Source organism: Anarhichas minor, unplaced genomic scaffold (assembly GCF_050575085.1).
Source record: "Anarhichas minor isolate MPS153535 unplaced genomic scaffold, ASM5057508v1 ptg000002l, whole genome shotgun sequence".
In the NCBI taxonomy this organism is placed as follows: Eukaryota; Metazoa; Chordata; class Actinopteri; order Perciformes; family Anarhichadidae; genus Anarhichas; species Anarhichas minor.
Window position 1 is genome coordinate 4573487 of NW_027466448.1, and position 19895 is coordinate 4593381.

The window sequence follows — 19895 nt, forward strand, 5'->3', positions numbered from 1 at the left end:
ATGCATCAGTGTATTCATTGAACAAGGTTTATGTAGATTTTTGTATGTATTGTTACAATACCACCACTCATTTTAAAACTGAATGACACTAACAAAAATGACAAACATGACCAAAGAGAAGGACCCTTGCGTTTAGGGAACAAAGACGATTGCCATTTTGTGTCCTTCGTTCCCTGTGTCATGTTGAAAAGCCCAATAAAACAAATAAAGATGATGCAAACAAGAGAAACGATGGATTTTTGTTGACATCATAAATATTTTGCTATTTAGAGCTCACATCAGTGTGTGCAGAGCACAGGATATTAGTAAGTAAAAGGCCTATTCTTCGAATCGAGACGGACAGCTGATACAAAGAGGTGGTTATCCAATTTTGCACCAATCGCAGAGGCAGCGTCTCCCAACGTGCTGCTCTGAGATGTCAAGAGCACTTTTATATGAGAAGATAATTAAAAATTTAACAAAAGCGCTTTTCCACACAGATGGAGGGGTGGGAGGGAGGCCGAGGGAAGAGAGATAGAAAGTGGAAGAACCGTACGTCAGAAGTGGGAACGGTTGTGCGGGAGCAAAAGTGAGCAACAGTTCACCCATCATTTATTCTGTACCGATTATAATTAGGACTCATTAATAAAACCGGAGATGAAAAGGTAAGCCAATCTACACCACACTTGTGTAAAGCTTTCAAATGATAAAAAATCTGCAGAAGATTACATCTCATATAGCATTTGTCCAACTTTCTCGCAAGCCAACAGACTCAATCACCCACACACACACACACACACGAACGCACACACACTTGCAGCTCGTTAGCATCTGATTGGCAGTGAAACATCCGGAGAGGTAATTGGCACATTTCTTGTCATTAACGAAGGGAAATTGCCACATGTCAGCTGTCTTAAAGAGAGGGAGTCTTCCTATCTGGTCGGCGACAGCCAAGTGACAGAGCAGGAGAGAGAGAAAGAGAGAGACAGCAAGAAAGATACCTGAACCTAGAGAAGACGTGAAGGAGACGAACAGAAAGTAAGACAGGTAGGCACAAGACAGAGAGGAAGAGATAGATGAGTGGGAGGATGGCCAGTAGTCATCATCACCGAGAGGCAAGGAGCACAAGACGGAATAAAGACAGGGAACGGCGAAAAGGTTACAAAGAGGTGACTTTGTCTTGAAGAGGTGTTGACTGTGTGAGTGAGTAATGAAAGGGAAAGACTAGAGAGCTAAACAAAAGAGAGACATCTTTTTCATCTCTGGAAACTTCACAGACCAGAATGTATCTGGTGCGATTAAGGAAAAATAATAAAGACAGGTTAGAAAAAGAAAGTGCAAAATTCCTGGAATATTCAAGGTATAAACTTTCCAGTGGAATTAAAGGGAATGCATGCCTGTTGTAACGGGTGCACATGTTCAGGTCTTTTGAGGGACCCACCATTGGGGTCTACAGCCTCAATACGTCGCTTGGGACACAGCTTCAGCGTCCTTCCACTGTCACTTCTTCTCCCACTAGCAAAGCACAACTGGCTGCAGACCAGACTGTAACCATCGAGTGGGATGCGTCTGTGCTCTGTGCCAGCACATCACCAATTTACCCAATAAACAAAACACACTGTACACAATCCACTCACTTGTTAAGCACCAGTACACAATCCACTCACTTGTTAAGAACCAGTGCAAGGCAACACCGTTCACTACTCATCTCTGTTGTGTCAGAAATAGAACGTACAGCAGAGTGTGAGGGTGGAGAGGGGTGTGAAAAGGAAGAACAGGGAGAGAAAAAAAGACTCCTGTGTGAGACTCCTCTTCAGAGAAGTCATTTTGAGCTCCCCTGCTCCTCCACGTGAAGCCTAACTATCCATCTGATGTAATTTATTCATTTCCCTTTTTTCACAGCATATACCCGCCACAGGCTTGAATGACACACCTGGAGAATGGACCACAAAAGGTTACAAACTGATTATTCAATCACTTACTATGAGACAACAAGCCATATGCTCTGCATCTGCCTACATGACAAGAATGGAAATGTGAGCTGTGTAAATATTAAGAAGCTGAAATGCACCAAGATGTGATATATTGAGGTGTGATGGGTGTGAATGTTTGTTTGTGTGTGTGCGCCTGTATTACTGGTGTTTGTGAGGGTGTATGTGGAGGAGAGAGGATGAGGTAACAGAGATGGAGTTGGAGTGGTTCCGGTGATCATACAGAAGACAGATAACTGAGACTTGAGCCAGGAGTAATGGCCTCCTCCAGCTCAGTCCTGCCTAAAGCGCTCCACATTCTGCTGAAGGAGAACAGCCATTTCTTAAACCCGCTCCAAGGACAGCCAGACACTTCACTGCTGCAACACAACTCTCTCCGTTTTCTCTTGCACAGTTCGTATGCCTCTTCAAATATGATTCCTAAACACTCACTGCCTACAGTGCAAGCAACATGAAGTTGGGGGGGGGGGGAGTTTATGTTTTCACCACTCTCTTTTTCTCCGTTTATTAGGGAGGCATAAAAAATAAATAAATAAATAAACATTTGTTCAAAAATTGGCATATGAATCATCCTTGGTTGACGAAACGGTTGATTATATTTTGATGGTGATGATGTGACTATGGGATATCTGCCATTATACTGCACATTTTGTTTTTAAGCCAAAATTGTGCTACGTTTGAGTGTGGGTGGACAAGTAGTTGGCTGCAGAGAGACATGGCACATTAATGCCATATTATGTGAAATATTAAATATACTAGAATAAATATTACTAAGGCTGTAGCTTTGCAAGGTGGAGAGCTGTGCGATACACTCTGTGCATGCAGTCCTTGGTCTCCCCAAGTCTCTTCTAGCCTTTAGAAAAGCTCAGTTGATAACTCCACCGTGGGAGAGGGTCTTTGTGCACTGAGAGGTCAGAACTCTCTTTGTATGCAATACAACCTTCAGGAGTAAGGATAAAATAAAAGCTGGAACCGAGTCACAAGTTCAGCGTAAACAGTTTGAAAATTATTTTAAAGTGATAAAGAAACGGTTTCATCTCAGAATGAGAACTCCCTCATTTACGTCTCATTGCCATGTTAACAGAAAATACCACGAGGCATCCAGCAATTCACCTTCCCTACGAGTCCAGGTTGCGTAGAGAAGGGTGATTTCTATCATTTTAAGCCCTTTTTGGAACTGTAAACAAAGAAGCTGTGTTTACCTCGAGGGCTTGGGAGAAAGCCGTGATGGTAGGTGAACCAGTGATTCAAAATACAAAGATTGGCAAGGGGGGTTTCAATACACACGCCGCTCTTGTAGCCCAAACATGTAGTAGTGTCTTGAATTTGTTTTCTAGTATCAGTTTATCTTTGCATCATTCTCGAGCCCCAAGCAGTGCTTCTTGTCTTTGCCCTGTCATGAATTATATCTTCTTTTCTTTCTCATAGGTGGTCTGATGGAATGCATGCACAGAATAAAACCCTGGGGTCCAAAGCTGTACATATAAATGTTTGTTAAGGCCTGACCCAGCGGAGGTAACAGTAGAAAGGTGCAGGGACGTACAGAGGACAGCAGCACTCACACATGTTGGGCTATTGGAGTAAATCACAGCCTTTGCAAAGGGAAACTACAGTGATTGACAGGTGGGTGCCTAAAGGGCAATTGGTTGGTTGCTGGGGGGGGGGGGGGGGATTTGGTCTGCCCTCCTGACACATTCTCTCCCATGGGTAACCTAAATGAAAACACACTTCCTGTTTCACTGGGCACTGAAGTGTTGTTACTCTTGACATTCCTGGCCCCCCTCATACACTACACTATACAGCATTTTGACTGGGATGAAGCACTCAGACATTTTTTTGACAAGGTGACCGATGAGCGGCAGTCTGCGCTACGCCCATTAAGTGGAACTGGACCTAACATCAACAGTAATCACTGCCATTTACATGGTCTGATGTGTGGAAAAGGTGAACGCTGGATCTCCATAAAGGGCAACAGTCAAGTTTTTCGAACCAGATTAGATTTAATAACGTAACAGTCAATGCTGTGATTCATTACAGGCGCATTTAGTGAATAAGAAAAAGGTAAGAAAACATCATTTGAGCTAAATAACAAAATCTACTGTCTCTATGGATTCACATAATACATGTGAAACCCTTGAATTTGGCTCTGGCTGCTGTCCCAGCTGTCTAAATTCATCAGACTTCTCTGGATGAGGGAGTATGAAGTAAAGATCTTTACGTTTCCTAGCTTTCTTCTCAGTAAAGCCAGTGGACTTAATCATGGCAGCAGGGCCTCTTCCCTGCAGAGCATCAATGACTCGTTACCCATGATAACACGGCAGGACCCCGGCTGACTGAGGAGATGCCTGAATTAAAAAGCCGCTTCCATGGAAACAGGCTCAGCAGCTCACAGTGCTGCATCACCTCTGAACTCTTGTCTTTCTCTCAGGGCTGTGACAAGTGCTCTGAAGTGGAGATGGAGATGGAGGGCATGGGAGAAGAAAAGAGAAAGGAACAATAACGCTGCATTCTTTCACAAGGAGATTTAAGTCAATTATATGAGCCTGCCACATGTTCTCGAGTATGAAAAGAGGCTATTGTTACTTCTGTAGAGGCCCTTAAGATGTCGAAGAAAGGGCTTCATGGAGGTATTAAAAGAGAATGATCAGTGTTAAGCTGAGGGAAAGTTTTCCATCCCCATCTTTACCTTTACTCTATCTATGGCCAGCGCTCAGCATGTGAGCGCACGTAATACAGAAACCAAGCCTTTCCTGCCAAATCACTCCCTCTCCCTTCCATCCAATAATAGTCTCGACAGTTACATTTTCCTTCTGCTTTTGATTAAGTATATATCAAATATTCATGGCAATAGAAATGTGTAACAATGACTTTTAGGGGGCCTGGTGAGTGTCTAATATATTCAGACTATACAAGACGTTCAGATGACTGAATCCTTGTGCTATTTCAGAAACCTCACTCGCAGTATTTCAGTCTTTTGAGGCCAAAGTTCCATTGGTAATGGTCGCAAGGAGAGCCAAAATAAATGTCGGCTGCTTGTTTTCTTTGTGTGTGTGTGTGTGTGTGTGTGTGTGTGTGTGTGTGTGTGTGTGTGTGTATTCCACAACTCCGGGACTATCTGTACACCAGAAAATCGATGTATGAAGTTTGAATAACCTGTCAAAACAAAAGGGCCAGGATGCCTCAAACTCAACTCCGAATATGAAAAAACCTCTGAGATGTCAGATGGGAACTGTTTCATATCTTCTTTTTACGAAAAGTTGCTGCACCATCACAGGAGCAAAGCTGATTATTCAGCATAATGTTTAATTTTCGGGGCAACAGCCGCTGCAGGAAGCCAACAAAGACTCAAAACCACTTAAATAGAATAACAGAACGTCATTACTGTGGTAAACCGTCGTGAAAACCTATAATGTAAATCATCTGTAAAGTGGGAAGTCGAAGAGGGAACACAAGACCGATGCTGGATAACATCAAATAGCTCAGTTCCACTTTGTAATCTGAGATCAAAACTAATTGTGAACGACTTACTTTGATTTTTGAGAACGTGGGCTTTGTAGCTCTGAGGATGTATCTGTGTGTGGGGGGTGAGTTACTTTGCTAACTCTTCGTCTAAAACAGCTGCAACAATGTGGCATTATAGCTGATCTCAACAAAATATCTTCATTAAAACTGAAGTAAAAGTGTCAGTGCTCGCAACTATTATAATGTTAGTTGTGTGTTTGAACCTAAAATCCTCACAAAGCTCTTTTATTCTAGTTTGAAAAGGGGAAGCAGTACATCAGCAGTGAATCTTTTTTTCTGCCAGCAGGTCAGCCACAATCACACTGTTCACTCCAGAGAGTAGACGTTCAGTGCTCAGCTGAGTTGTTGGCAGCATGGCATCATGTGTGCCTGGGCACACAGTCGTGTTAATGTCCTTGCTGGTGCCCCGACATGTGGAAAAGCGGGGATGTGACAGTTCATGTGCAGTCAGCACAGTGTGTGTGTGTGTGTGTGTGTGTGTGCCACACAGCACAATGTCCATCACATACAGTCCACATGATTTAACAAAAGTGCTCTAAGAGTATGGGTTTGTGGCTCAGTCAAAGCCTGCCATTCCGCTAGCTTCTCCCTCGCAAGGCAAAGCCCTGGAAAGGAAGCCCAGAGCGAACTGACAGCCCACTGGAGGCCTGACAAACAACCCACCGGATCCAACCCCGACAAACCTCAACAGCTCCTCTCCCTCAGCCTCTCTCATCCCCTCGATATTATTTTTTTTGTCTTAGAGTGGGTGAAATATGACATATCCCTCCTTCACAACGGCTGCTACACATTTCTGCAGAGTCATATGTAACCACAGTCTTAGCCCATCTGCTTTTTTCTCCGAGGCTTTTTCTCCGGCGGGCTTGTGTGAGAAAAGCCCTGAAAAACACAGATGAAAAAGCAGCATTCGGTTTTGTCCTTTTTCCCACTGAGGCAGCTGTGTTTGAGTTCGGAAAAACAACTTGTGGAACAGAACTGTTGTCTTTCTTTTGTACCCATGAGGTAAGTGTAAGTAATTAAAGAAGCTAAAAAAGGGCCTCTGTACACACACAAAATCCAACTTGATCATAGAAGGAAAAGTAAACCGTAAACAATCACTGCTCTTAGTCAGGATACAGAAAATGATGCACGCTGGGAGAATTTCAAACAATCTGTTCTTTCTTCTTTATTTTTATTTTTTTAAAGATGTGAACTGCCTGCTACAAATGCTGAACATCATATCCTAAATGTTGACCTCATAATATAAAAAGTTTAAATAAAATGTTCCGAGTAGAATTTTACTTTTCCTCTCGTTTGTTGAATAGATGGCTGGTTTGGTGATGGGCAACTATATTAAAACAACACTGATTCTACTTGATCACACACACTTTTACCCAGACTGAACACACAGTAAATGTTGGCAAGCCTCTTATTTACCCTTCATTGAAAATCTATGTTGCCACAGCAACTCCATATCTCAGAAAGCATAGATGTGTCATGATTGAACCCCAGCTGAGTCTTTAATAGCTGCACAGAGCCAATCCAGGATTGACAGAGAGACCTCAGACAGGCAGCAAAAATCACCAGTGCTATATGGCTGTTATAGCAACACTATCAGACTGAAGCCTGGATTGTATAAGGAGAGTCTGCGGAGTGGCAGTCCCAAACTTTCGTCCATTTAGCCTGTCAGCGCTTTCAGCGGGGATAAATGCTGTGCAGTTCCACTCACTTAACTCGGCTTTTCCTGGTCAATCACAAGCCTTTACAGAGTTCAGGCCCAACACCCCCAACTCAAAAAAAAATATCAAACCACTCTTTCATCCTCTATTTATGTTCCTGCAATCACTACTGAGCCTTTTCAAATGCAGCGGTAACAGTGCTCTACTGTAGGGTAGGGAGGAAGCAGAGCAGGGAGGTGATATTGGCTGAGCTAAGGCAACACGGGGACACAACTGGTTTTATTCTTTTTTCCCCGCTGCAGATAATTAGAATTTCTTTTCTCCTCTGACCAAATTGCAGGGACTGGCTGATGTTCAGGAAATACCCAAACAGTCTAACTAGCTCAGGCAGTGGTGGAAAAATGTCCTTATCTGAGCGCTGGACCGTGTCGCATTTATTCAGTGTTATATTATTACAACTTCTGAAATGAGCAGAGTTCAAAACTAAGGAAAATTCTGCTATCAACACAGTTTCTATGTGTCATGAAATAACAGAACCATTGACTGGTATTATGAAAACATAGAATACATCTTAATAAATACATATGCTAAATATACAATGATGGGGGAGTTGGACATTTTAGCTCCCCATTATATACAACAAAAACAACGTAATCACACCAGAAACGATGGCCACATTTCAGCTGAAACGAAAAACTGTCAGTGAAGCGCTTCACATAAACCTCTTTGCAGAGCAGCCAGTTTATTGGATTTGAGATGAGAACTTTTGGCTGGGCTTAGTCTGGATAATCACAACTGCCCGCATTTCTATGGCGAACATGTAGAAGTGCATTTCTATGGCGAACATGTAGAAGTGCATATTAGAACCTATCTTTTCAAACTACAAAATATAACGATCCTAACAACTACAATTCAGTGGCCCAATGAAATGTATTTTGAACCTTACCTCAGCAGCTGGGATGCCTTCAGGTGGGCGACATTGGAGCAACACTTCCTGTTCGAGGGACACTTCCTTCCCAAGAGGTTCCTGGTCAAATGTCTTTCTGAGGTCTACAATGGACAGAAGCACATTGTGTATCAATATTTACTTATATCTCATTGACAGGTAAATGTAAGGGCTATTTAAAAGCTATGTTAAATATTAAATACTGATTAAATCAATAATATAGTATTGGTATACTAGCAATAAATGTGTGTTTGAATGTTAGAAACATTAACTGCTTCATTTCTATCTCCCTCTCTCCTTCAGCTAACAGACAAACCTCCCTGAAGTAAGATGTAGAGAAGATGGATAGAAGGGGATCTCTCACCCTCCAATGAAAAACTAATATTTTTGTGGCGTGAGAGCCCTGACGGAGTAGTGCTGGGCAAGGATAGTGGAGCTGACAGGGCAGGATTACTGAAGGTGTCATGCTACACTGGAACCCAAAGCCCATTAGACATATATCATAACCTGCTGCACAGACTGAGACAGGCGCAGTGGGCATCATACACAACAACAGAGGGGAGGGGGGAGAGAAGAGGGCTTAATGGAGGACTTACAGCACCATTTGGGAACTTTGGAGTTACTGAAGCATCAAATCTACAATCAAACCTCCAAACTCCACTGATAACATTTCCACAGCCTTTCCAATAGTCTTGGCAGAAACAGTTTTAAAAGCCTTTTTACGGACACATTTAATCAAAAGCAGTAACGACATCCAATACAGCATGCTCTAACATGTCTTTCCTATACAACAATTATACATACAGAAGCAGGCACGAGCTGAATTCTGCAACTATGCCAACCTTAAACCGAGGCCAGTCCTGCTAAGAAAGGCAAGCATGACGGAAGAGTGAGACAAACCAAGTTGGAAATGATATCTGTGCAAAGACTACAAGCTGAGAGGTTATAGTGAAGCATTAAATCAAGCTCAGACCTTGAAGGGTTGAACTAAGCAGGAAACATACATGTTAAAAGACTGAGATGCAGCTCTAATAATACTGCAAAAAGGCTGCAACAGTAAGATGCGTGTTGGGGGTCTGCGTTTACTTCACTTTTAATATCCAGGTTTCTGATACCGACACATTTCTTCTGTTCCTCCTCTACTGACACCCAACTGTGTCCATGGAAACAAACCCAGAAATAACCCCGGTAAAGCAATTCAGCAAACGATATGGCAGATCTTATACACAGAACACTATTATTACAGTAATGGACTGCTACTGACATTGTGTGTTAGGATAAAAAAAAAGAGAAGTATTTTACAATAGAGAACTGTACAATAGCACATTGGTTGGGAATTCAAGGTTTGAGTTGAGTGTAGATTAAAAGCACCTTCAGATGAGCAGTGGCACATGGCAGAATTTGTACTTCAGAAGTTGAAGCAGACTGCACATAATAAGTACAATGTAATAGGCTACAGTACCCACGTCTATAAACGTAAATAACTGTTCCTCAATGTGTGGGGAGATTGCGGTACGTGTGTGAATGGATATAGTAAGGATAGATGTTACGTATTCATCACTACTATAGAATATAAAGAAGACAGCCCTAAAACATGATCAAAAGAGAGGTTCAATTTACTGATTTCATCACTTTGTTCAATAGCTATTACATGAGCACACATACTTAAATAGAGACATTTCACTGTTCAGCTAACGGTTCCACTTTCCCTGCAGGAGAAACTAGATCATGTTCTTATTACAGACTACATGATCAGGCTACACCTGGAGGCCCCAAAGAATACATATAGTCATTTTAAGGTTCATTTTTTTTATTTGGAAAAATTAACCTTAAAAAATAACAAATTCAATCCATGTCCCAATTCCACCTGTGAGTATGCATGTCTTCAGGGGAATAATAACCCTAACTCCACAATTTCAATGTATTATAAAAGCCAAAAAAGCGTGAGTGTTGAATTGAAAGCAATTTCTGTAAAAGTCTGGTATGAAATTAAAAGAAGGAATGACTGGAGGGGCATATTGTGTGACGTATAAAGCTTTATGGAATTTGATCCGAGGACCAACAGTTTGTTTTTATTAAGATGGAAAGGTAAGGAAAGGAAAAGAGGCAGCAAAACTATATCTCAAAGGGGCACTGCTGTTTGAAGTTGTAAGAGTCATTCTACTGCTGCTCTGATGTCAGAACGACAATGTGGAGATGAATGCGAGTTCAAACTGCCTCCACAAGATAAAAGAAGATGTAGTCACAATATGACAGGTGAGGAGAAGAAGAAGCAGGCACACTGTCATCCTACACAGGAACACACTTCATGCTACACAGTATATGCACTGCAGACAAATCCAATAAATAAAATATGAATTCTCCATAAACCTATGAAGAGTCAGTCAGTCTTCCCTGGCTGCTCAGTGTGTCGTATTGTAGCAGCCATACTGGAGGTGGCGTCCATGGTACGGTGCATAGCAGGTTTTGGTTTGGTTTGGTGTGTTGATCATGAGAAGGAGTAAATACTTAATAACCTCCTTAAACCCAAGCAATCGAAACAAAAATGTTTTGTTGCCACATAATAAGCTTGTTTTGGATATTTCTGTTTTTGTTTCCAGAAAACCCACCTCGTCTGTATTTCATTCTTTCAGTGTCTGTTACTCCCACAACTACCTCCAATTATTGTACAAAACATAAACACCACAGAATAGCCTGAATTAAATGATTAGAATTAATTGCATTGGCCAGTGTTTGTGAGTATATGTAAAATATTCATGCTTTTTATTTTTTTTTATTCGCTTGTTGTAGCAGATCAACTACAGCTTGTTCAACCAGAATTGAACACCCAGTGCTTGTTTTGTTAATTCCATCATCCTTTGCAAACCTTTGACATTCCTCTTGATGAAACACAGTAAGTAGCATGTAAGTGATTATTTTTGCTCTGCATATTTTATTGGTTGTGGGTTTAAATTATGCTCCCCCTCTAGAGCCTCTCTTCTCCTCACTCATCGTAACCCTGAACAGTACTGTGGGACACTGAAGGGTGTGGGGGCCAGCTGAGTCGACATTCCTGTGGGAGTCGCACTATTCCCTCCTCAGCAGATAAACACTTCCAGCCTCGCTCGCCCTCAGAAGGATTCACATATGACAACATTACCTTAAGTGGGTACAGTAAGTTTGGCTGCTTTTCATGCTAAATTACACCAGCCTTACACTTCAGAGGCTTCCTCGCTGAGTGAATCATAAGGTACTGATGCGGACCGAGATTAGGAATGACCATGGAGACTCGACTTGTACTCGTAAAATTATAATGCTACAAACAAACAAACAAACAAGAAAATCAATTTCCAGCTTTCTCAGTAAACTTCACCCTTCGACAATCTTTTGAAACGCATTTCAGTTGATTTGATTCATTTATTTAATTTGGTTGTATGCACATGCTTTTATTGCCTCTCTTTTTGGCAAGCAATCACTGCTCCCCAACTATGGAGGCCAATCAAAACGGTTTTGTGGAGGTCACAAGAAGAAAAGGCAATCACGGGGAATTTACACATTCATCCTCCGGCAGGCACACAGAATCTCTGACAATACTTTTAGCCAGACCAGCCTTTTTTTTAAGGTCTGAAAAGCCAGCTCTTCAACACAACAACCCCTTAACTTGCCAGCGCTGGCGCTGACTCACCGTCTGATTAAACTGTATATGTTTAGATGATGGGAGAGGAAAGGAAAACAAGCCCAGTTTCCATTAGCCTAACAGGATCGAGCCCGGCTCTGAAGAAGGCTGCCTGAAGAGAGAGCACAGCAGAGGAGCTAATCCATTCAGCAGAAGCTAATGGGAGGGGAAGAGGGGTCCATTGTGATTTGAGGGATAGGTTAGTGCTGGAAGGCTGCTCATCATGGGTGATTATAGGAGGTGGAGCAGCGGGAGTGGGCTCAGCGGGGGAGACTGAGAGGCATGATTCTGATTCACCGGGCTAGTATAACAGCAGCAAGTGGTAATGAGACGAGCTGCTGGTGTTTGAAAAAGAGGGATTACACTGAATTCAAAGAGCAACTGTACAGAAAACAGGGGGAAACCATAAAAGAGCGAGAGACACAGCAATATGTAGATGCAGGGAAAGAAAATGAGAATTAGGTGGGATCAAAATCGAGAGAGACAGATACTGTATATGACGTTACCAAGTGAAAACCATGGATATTGACTCCGTACTGTGCTACTCTGCAGAACTGTATAGTGAAAATGAAATCATTCCGACAGTGGCGCAGAGTTGCCGGCCAAACAGCGATATCCCCATCACGCCCTCTCCAGCAGTGATAACAATACATTTGATGCAGACTACAATACACGCTGCAAGTGTGTGTTGCATTCTGTGTCTGGTTGCCACATGTCAGTCACAATGAAGTGACAATTGAAATGACTTAGTCAGGAGTTGAAAGTGTGCAGCGTGATCTAGCTTGATACTACAAAAGAAGTCCCTTCGGGGGGAATTTTGACAACACCGTGGAAGCGGTTGTGTTATGTAATATGTGTGTTGTGTTGCAGAAGCAATGCCTTCATGTCACAACTCGAACTACTCTTACATCTCTGCTTTCCTCACCATGCCCTCTGGGGTTTCATTACTTTTCAGATTTTGATTGGCACATCCTTTGGGAAACAGTTGTGAAAAAATTAGCCCAAACTTTAGAGGCAACAGAATGTTTCTCTTTACTTGGAAAGGACTTGTGTTATGCATCTCAGTCGGAGGACAAACACAAAGCCAGTGAACAAATGAGGACCACCTACAGAAAAAAAGAGGTAAAACTGGCATAAACATGTGCCGTAGCCTCTCTAATGTGTATACACTGCTGAGGCTCTCCCCATCCTCTGCACTGGTTTATACTGTACACAAGGAGAGGGATTCAGATCCTGTCGGCTTTTTACCAACTCAAGTTCAAAGGGACACTTGGGTCCCATTTTTCACTGCTTCTATCTCCAGAATCTGTAAATCTGTCCTGATACACAAGTCAGTCTTTGAGATGCATTTCCTTGGCAGCCAAGACATTTTGTTTGGAGAGGAATACAAAGATTAGAGAGAAGATAAAGACTGAATAATGGGATGAAGAGCAGGATGAAGGGAGGGGAGAATACTCACAGGCGATGCGGACGTGGGCTTTGCGGCTCTTGGTGGTCCCCGCAGAGCTCCAGGCAACACACTGACACCAGAAGTCCTCCGGCCCAAACAACTCCTCCACCTGCTGCCGAGTGATCTCTATGCTGGCCTCTCTCACTACCAGTCCTGGGAGGAAAGACAGACAGGATTGAAAGGCAGTATTAGCACATATCGACAGGGAACGAAGAGCTCCAATGAACTGAAACAGACCAAAATTAATTGGTTTATACACATACAATATACACTACCTTGTAATCACAAATCAGTACAATTTAAAATCAGTCGCATCACATGCTTTGACACTGGGTATTTGTGTCAGTCTGGCCCCGATTCCAGAGCCAGAGAGCTGAGCTGTTTGGGTCCGGGCCCTGTGGGGGAGGATTCTCGGCGTCATGGCTACCACAATCCTGTTTGCTAACTCCTCTGATTACTGCTCATCTGGGTGCCAGGACCCAAACAAACAACTCATCCTCAAAACAAATGCCTCTACCCACAGCTGCCCCTCTCGAGCAGATTACGCTGCCACTACAGTGTGTGTATGTCGAGCATGCATAGGAATTGTGTGTGTATATAAATGAATGGGTTATGTGGTGCACGAGCATTCACTGAAGCTACGGATACTTCACATGCAATATCGTGCCTTATTGCAGCTCAATCCATCATCCCGTTTTGATTGAATGAGATATCTGTGAGGACAATGGTGGTCTCATGAGGTCCTTGTAAAAATGAGAAATGTGCTATAGTAACTCACTGTACTGTATTTAAAACATTAGGAGACAATTAACACTTTGATTTATAGTATCTGAACCCATAATGAGCAGGACTGACACAAAAAAAGGACAATTATTCTATGTGTTGATACCTGTCATGTGGTCAGGGGACATGAATGACTGCGACAGTACTGTGGATTTTTCACAAGAACATGCTGAGACCACGCTGTGAATAGCCAATGCCACCTCATCATCAAAGTGCTGCTCCGTTAGGTATAAATGTGGGGGGGGTGTTCAGCCCACTGGAAAAAAAGTTAAGTTGATGTCATTTTCCCGGAACTGTCATGCTCAAGTACCTGGTCAGCAATAATGTGAAAATGGACTGTGGCATTCAAATTGTGCCCTGTTGAAGGGCCTTTTGTGTGCCCTGGAAACATTCTCTACACCATTACCACCAGGATGGATGCATCTATACACATTTTTTTTTTTTGTCCACCATGAATCAGATCGTGTCATCGGCATTACAAACCACTACCCCGGCAGCTTTCTTTCCCCGACTCTTTAGTTACTCTGTTTTAGAGATGACTCGGTCTGTAGCTGTGTCTTATTGTTAGCTGACATTACGACAGAAACTGAGTCTTCTGTTGCAGTTGTAGAACAACCAATAAGGAGATTGATGAGTTCTGCACGCTGTTCTTGTACTGAGCACTTATGTGGTTACCGGTAGTCATTTAGTCATTGTATGGTATTGACCATGTATTGACATTTCTTACAAAACTGCTACTGTCTGGAAGCTTTGAGTCAGTGTCTCCAGACTCACACCCATGACCAATCTGTTTACATGAACAGGGGTGTGTACATCGTATTCTTGTAACAGATATTGTACTTTTGCACATTTTAATGGCTTACGTTAATTAAAAAAAACAAAAAACATTTATATCGTTTTCTCAAACATCCCCGACTCTCTGTCCTTAGTGCACACCGTTGCCTGCTAATTCAAAAACAATGGGGAGGCTGATGTCTCTCGAAGAGACACAAATTAAAAGGGCTGCACAGAGTGCAAACAGGGGGCAGTTGCAGAATTAATGATGCGGCCTTGTTGTAACAACGCTAGCTAAGTACTTAACTGGAGCTTGTCCAAACAAAGGTGTTATGTTTTAGCTAGTGAGGTAACTTAAACTAGTATTGGGTGTTAATAGTTAGCCAGCCAACAGTTCGACTTGCCTTTATTTAGCAGACACGATCTGTCAGATGTAACGTTAAGGTACTAAACTGGATTAGGCTGATAACTTTAAAGTAACTTTAAAGGCTGTGTGCTAAACTAAGCTACTAGAGCTGGAGCACGTTGTTTTTTGCAGTGACAGCAGCTAATAAAATAAATTACGCCTGCTTTAACTGAATTAAACGTGTGTTTTTAACACTGATTAAATAACTTCTGTAATGGCCTCATTGCTAACAAATTAAAACTATTGCTCCTACTGTATATTTAATAAGTTACCATTCACGTTATGTGTGTGTGTGTGTTTTTTACTGAGCTTACCCAAGAGATGCCGTGACATCATTATCATGCGCTGCCTTGTGTCACAAATCAGTGACTCATTGTGTCCCAATGTTCATTCAATCAGTAACCCAATCTTTGCCTTAAATCTAATTCATTATATTGTGATTCACTCGGCTTCCTGCTGAACTAGACATAAAATGGACCTTTTTGTGACACACTGCGAACCTTTGCCAGTAATCTAAAATTGAAAATTGAGTGTGAAAGCTCGCTCATAATGCAATAGATTTATCAAGACAAATCTTATTATCAAATCTATTATTATAATCTGTTGGGCAATTTTGACCTTTTACATTGATTGTTTGATTTGGAAAAGTGACAACCGTTGTGTTCCTTTAATTTCCCAAACATTGCTTTCAGTTTATTGTGCCAGTAAAAAGGCATACACATGTTCATAACTGCTGTTGTAGATATCGCTACAATGGAATGGAAATCTCACTGAATACTTTAAAGCAAAGTATCTTAGCAGTCGATATATTTGTCTCAGTCTTTTTATGCATATATTAATAAGCCCACCTTTATTCTCCTCCTCTGGATGATCACAATTTGTACAAAAGTTCAGGATCTGTTTTACAGTTCGACTAGGTTTACACAGTATGTGTCTGAATTTCTGGTTGAATGAAAAATGAAAAGGGACCGGGTGGTTGAACAAATTAACATGCCATTTTACTTCAGGTTCAGAGCATTCACACAGCCTCCTTGTTCTGGCACACACACCAGGCAGAGTGACATCCCACACACCAGCTAAGCGCTCATGTAAAATTTACACAGTGTGCCGACAGGCAGGAGAACAGCCGCGTCTGTTGTGTGCACATTCGCTACTACATGTATGTGTCCACATGCACGTGTGAGTCCAAGGGCGCGTGTGTCTGTGGTTGTCTGTACTGGATGCCAATGTGTCTGAGAGGATGTGGATTGTTAGTTTGAGAATTTCAAGGATGGATGTGATGGATGTTAGAACATCACAGAGTAGTAGAGGTAAAATCAATAGTGGAAACAATGAGAAGATTCTCCAAGGGTGTAAAGCATGCGCCAGAATCAGTTAATTCTTTTCCATCTGTGTTCCAGACTGTTTCTGAAGAAGGTTCTATATAGCGGGGAAATATCCGTCTAATGTTAGAATGAACCCTCTGCACCATAAGATAGCCTCAAGTGACGGTGATGACCAGCTATAAGTCTACTTTAAGAGTAATTCATGACTTCATTCAAGCAGGATTAAACTCTTCCTGAACGTGTTGCACTTGAAACACATCAGAAGGATCACTCTAGCGATGAGCAGGGCTCTGATCGGCCTGCTGACCTCATCCAGTGACCTCATTTGTTTGCTCATCAAGCAGCTCTCAGTACACTGTATAACATTACAATGATAACAACAAAACACACACAGACACAGACTCAATTTGCAATCGAGAGGGGCAAGCGAGCATGGTCCATGTCAGGACCAGTGTTGAGGGGCTACTTCACACATGTCAATGTGGCCATTAGCAGTAGAAATGATTCTACAACAGGTCCCATTAATAGGCTGAAGTAGGGTGCCTCATTGGAGATGATTTATTATTAATGTGGTCATTAAAATGAGCTAGTCTAGCTCCTTAGTGTTAGCACTGGCTAACATTATTGATCAGACCAGTCGGGCAGAAAAGGAGGCATTGGTCATTGAAGGAGCACTGAAGGAGGAGGAAGGGGGTAAGTGCTCTGATTATCCGCCCAGATGAAGAGTACTCGTTTGATCTCCTGACTCGTATCTCAGAGAGTGTGACAAGGTGTCTCCAGTGTATATTACACTACTGTAGCTGTGCCTACTTATAATTAATTTGCTTCTCATTCACTCATATCAATTCTCCTTTTGCTGACAACGGACTCTAACCTGCCCTCACCACTGGGAGGTAAATGCATTGGTGTTCAGGTGACAGGAGGGTGAGTATCTGAAGCTAAATCATCACTGTGGGGAAGGCCAATCGTAAAAAATTGCCATCACACTTTGTTCCTTCTGAGCCCCTTTTTTTACTCTTGCCTCGTGCCGAGTCACATTTTGTACATGTGACCTAAATCTATGGTTTCTTTTCATGTGCATCCTCATTATTTCACACAAAACTGGTCTCAGTTCAAATCAGATTGGTTCATGGTCATATGTTCACAAAAATAAAACTTGCCATCCATACTGCTCCCTAGCTGAACTTTTTTTGCCGGTGGTTTTCCCTCAAGAGCTTGTGTGTCACGTGCGCTACATGTGTGTCACATCCGTTGGATTAAAAAGCATTTAGCCAGGAAATAGACCTGCGTGAGCTCTCTTGAAAAGTCGCAGTGGAGAACTGGAGGTAAATTGTGTCATGCTGTGAAAAACATTGTGCAGGGAAATGCTACCAGCGAATCAAGCCCCCTATTGCTGATTACATTGCAACTACTGATGCCACACAAATTGTGTCTCTTGTTCCTGTGTAGCACCTTGTTGTCATAGGAGTGTGAACATCTGGATGAAGATGCAATGGATGCAGCCTGTAGCTTAAGTCTCTTGCACTCTCTTAATCTCATTATCTCTCTTTTCGTCTAAGTTCTTTCTAACATGAAAGTGAGACATAAAGACAGGACGAGAGAGAGACATAAACACGGGGGTGTGGGGAGAGAGGAGGGTAAAGAGGGAGAGGTCCAATTTCTTCAGGCTAAACTATCAGTGGTATTGACCAGGCTGGCCAGTTTCTATCGGTGCTCCTTTTCTGTCAATCTGGGGAAATCAGAGAGCAATGGAGTGGGTTGAGAGAGGCTACAAACATCCATTGGGCTCTTGTGGTGTTGTGTGTGTGTGTGTGTGGGGTGCAAGGGCATAAATGAATGAATATTTGTGCAGTAAATAGCCTGTGGATATGGTTGTGTAGAGTGGGTGCGTGTGTTGTGTGTGGGTTGTTTTCCATGTTGATGCTTTTAGCACAAAGCCTTCTGACACAAAGGCTAAGGGCCACTGATACCTTCACCCTCTTCTTTGTTATAATCATAACCATGAAACACATCCTCAGATCTGTGTATTCTTACAAAAGTACACCAGGTCAAAATGAAAGGATTTCAGGTAGCGACTGAGGTTGTTTTTACAATACTCATTTTATATTTGTTCGGGCTACAACACTCTTCTGTATCTGCTTTTATAGTTTGCAACAGCTTGCAACAATGCTGTGTGTTTCATATAGTTCAGTAAAACAGCACTTGATTGTTGTATTTTTACAAAATACCCTAAAAACAAAACGCTTGCCGATCCTTGAAGTGTATGTAAGTGTGTGCTTACGTGCCTAAACATTCTAATTTAAGTGAAGGAGCAGCTGTCAGTGTGTCTGAGCATACAGACGTGTGTGTGTGTGTGTGTGGCAAAACACTGGGATGAAAAGGGTAAATGCGATGTGATTGTTACCTGTGGGCGACAGAAAGAACTCAATTTCCAATACAGCAGCTGAATGCAGCCAATCAGTGCTGAACTTGTTGTGTGTAATGGCTCTGGTGCCGTTGGAGGCTGAATTCAGCTAAAAAAACAACCCCGCTGGAGCTTCACTATACCGTTACCTCCTCTGGATGCGTACAAACATGTACATAGACACACAGCTACACGCCCAAAAGACACACACACACCACAAGTTGTGGTGCTTGCCAAGCCTTTTCTACAGATAAGGTGATGCACTCATTGATCATTGATTTAGATGTGCACTTAAATGCGCATGTAGCTGATCTGTTTCACTGACCAGAGTTTTCGTCAACCCGCTCCTCCACAGTGTGCTCCTTCTGGTGAACCCACTCGCTGTTGCACTTGAAGTAGATCTGGGTGGCGGGCGTGGCCTTGCAGTACAGGTTGACCGGCTTGTTCTTGACAATGTAGGCCTCCTCCGGTTCCATCAGAAACACAGGCAGCGGCTCGGGCGGATCCGAAGGGAAGGTTTCCGGCAGATCACCGAGACCGATGAAGTCATCCTCAACTGTGAAGAAGAAGATGAAGTGAGGGAGGAGGGCAGAACAGAGGGAGAGAGCCCCAGAAAGAGAGAGAAAGGGACGCAGACAAGAGACAGTGGGACAGTGTATTATAACCACAGTCTTTGCATGGGATTATCCATCCGCGCAGCACATAGTGAAATCCCTATCATTTGATATTTTGGAATGTTTACACAAGTGTATTTTAGAGCGCAGGAAATTCTGGGATTCCTCTCAGGCAATGGCTTCACAGAAACAGGGCCTCGCTTGGTCTAACCACAAACGGCTACTGCTGAGAAACAAGAGAGAGGCAGAGCCAATAATGAGAAGCAGAGTTCAGAGGTTGACTCTGAGGAACTGAAGTTATAAGCTGATCTCTCTCTGTCTCCCATTTTCTCTCTTGCTCTCTCTCTTTGCTTTTGTCTCTCTCTCACACACACACACACACACACAC

General features: G+C 42.6%; 1 protein-coding gene across 1 annotated transcript in view; it reads right to left on the reverse strand.

The window, feature by feature from the left end:
- Positions 1–19895, reverse strand: part of unc5cb (unc-5 netrin receptor Cb) — a 101700-nt gene that overhangs the window by 24641 nt on the left and 57164 nt on the right. Inside the window, exons 2-4 of the mRNA XM_076086316.1 lie at positions 19219–19449; positions 13211–13354; positions 8097–8200 (exon numbers count right to left, since the gene is read on the reverse strand). Coding sequence (XP_075942431.1) covers positions 8097–8200; positions 13211–13354; positions 19219–19449 — 479 coding nt within the window. The remainder of the gene's footprint in view (positions 1–8096; positions 8201–13210; positions 13355–19218; positions 19450–19895) is intronic.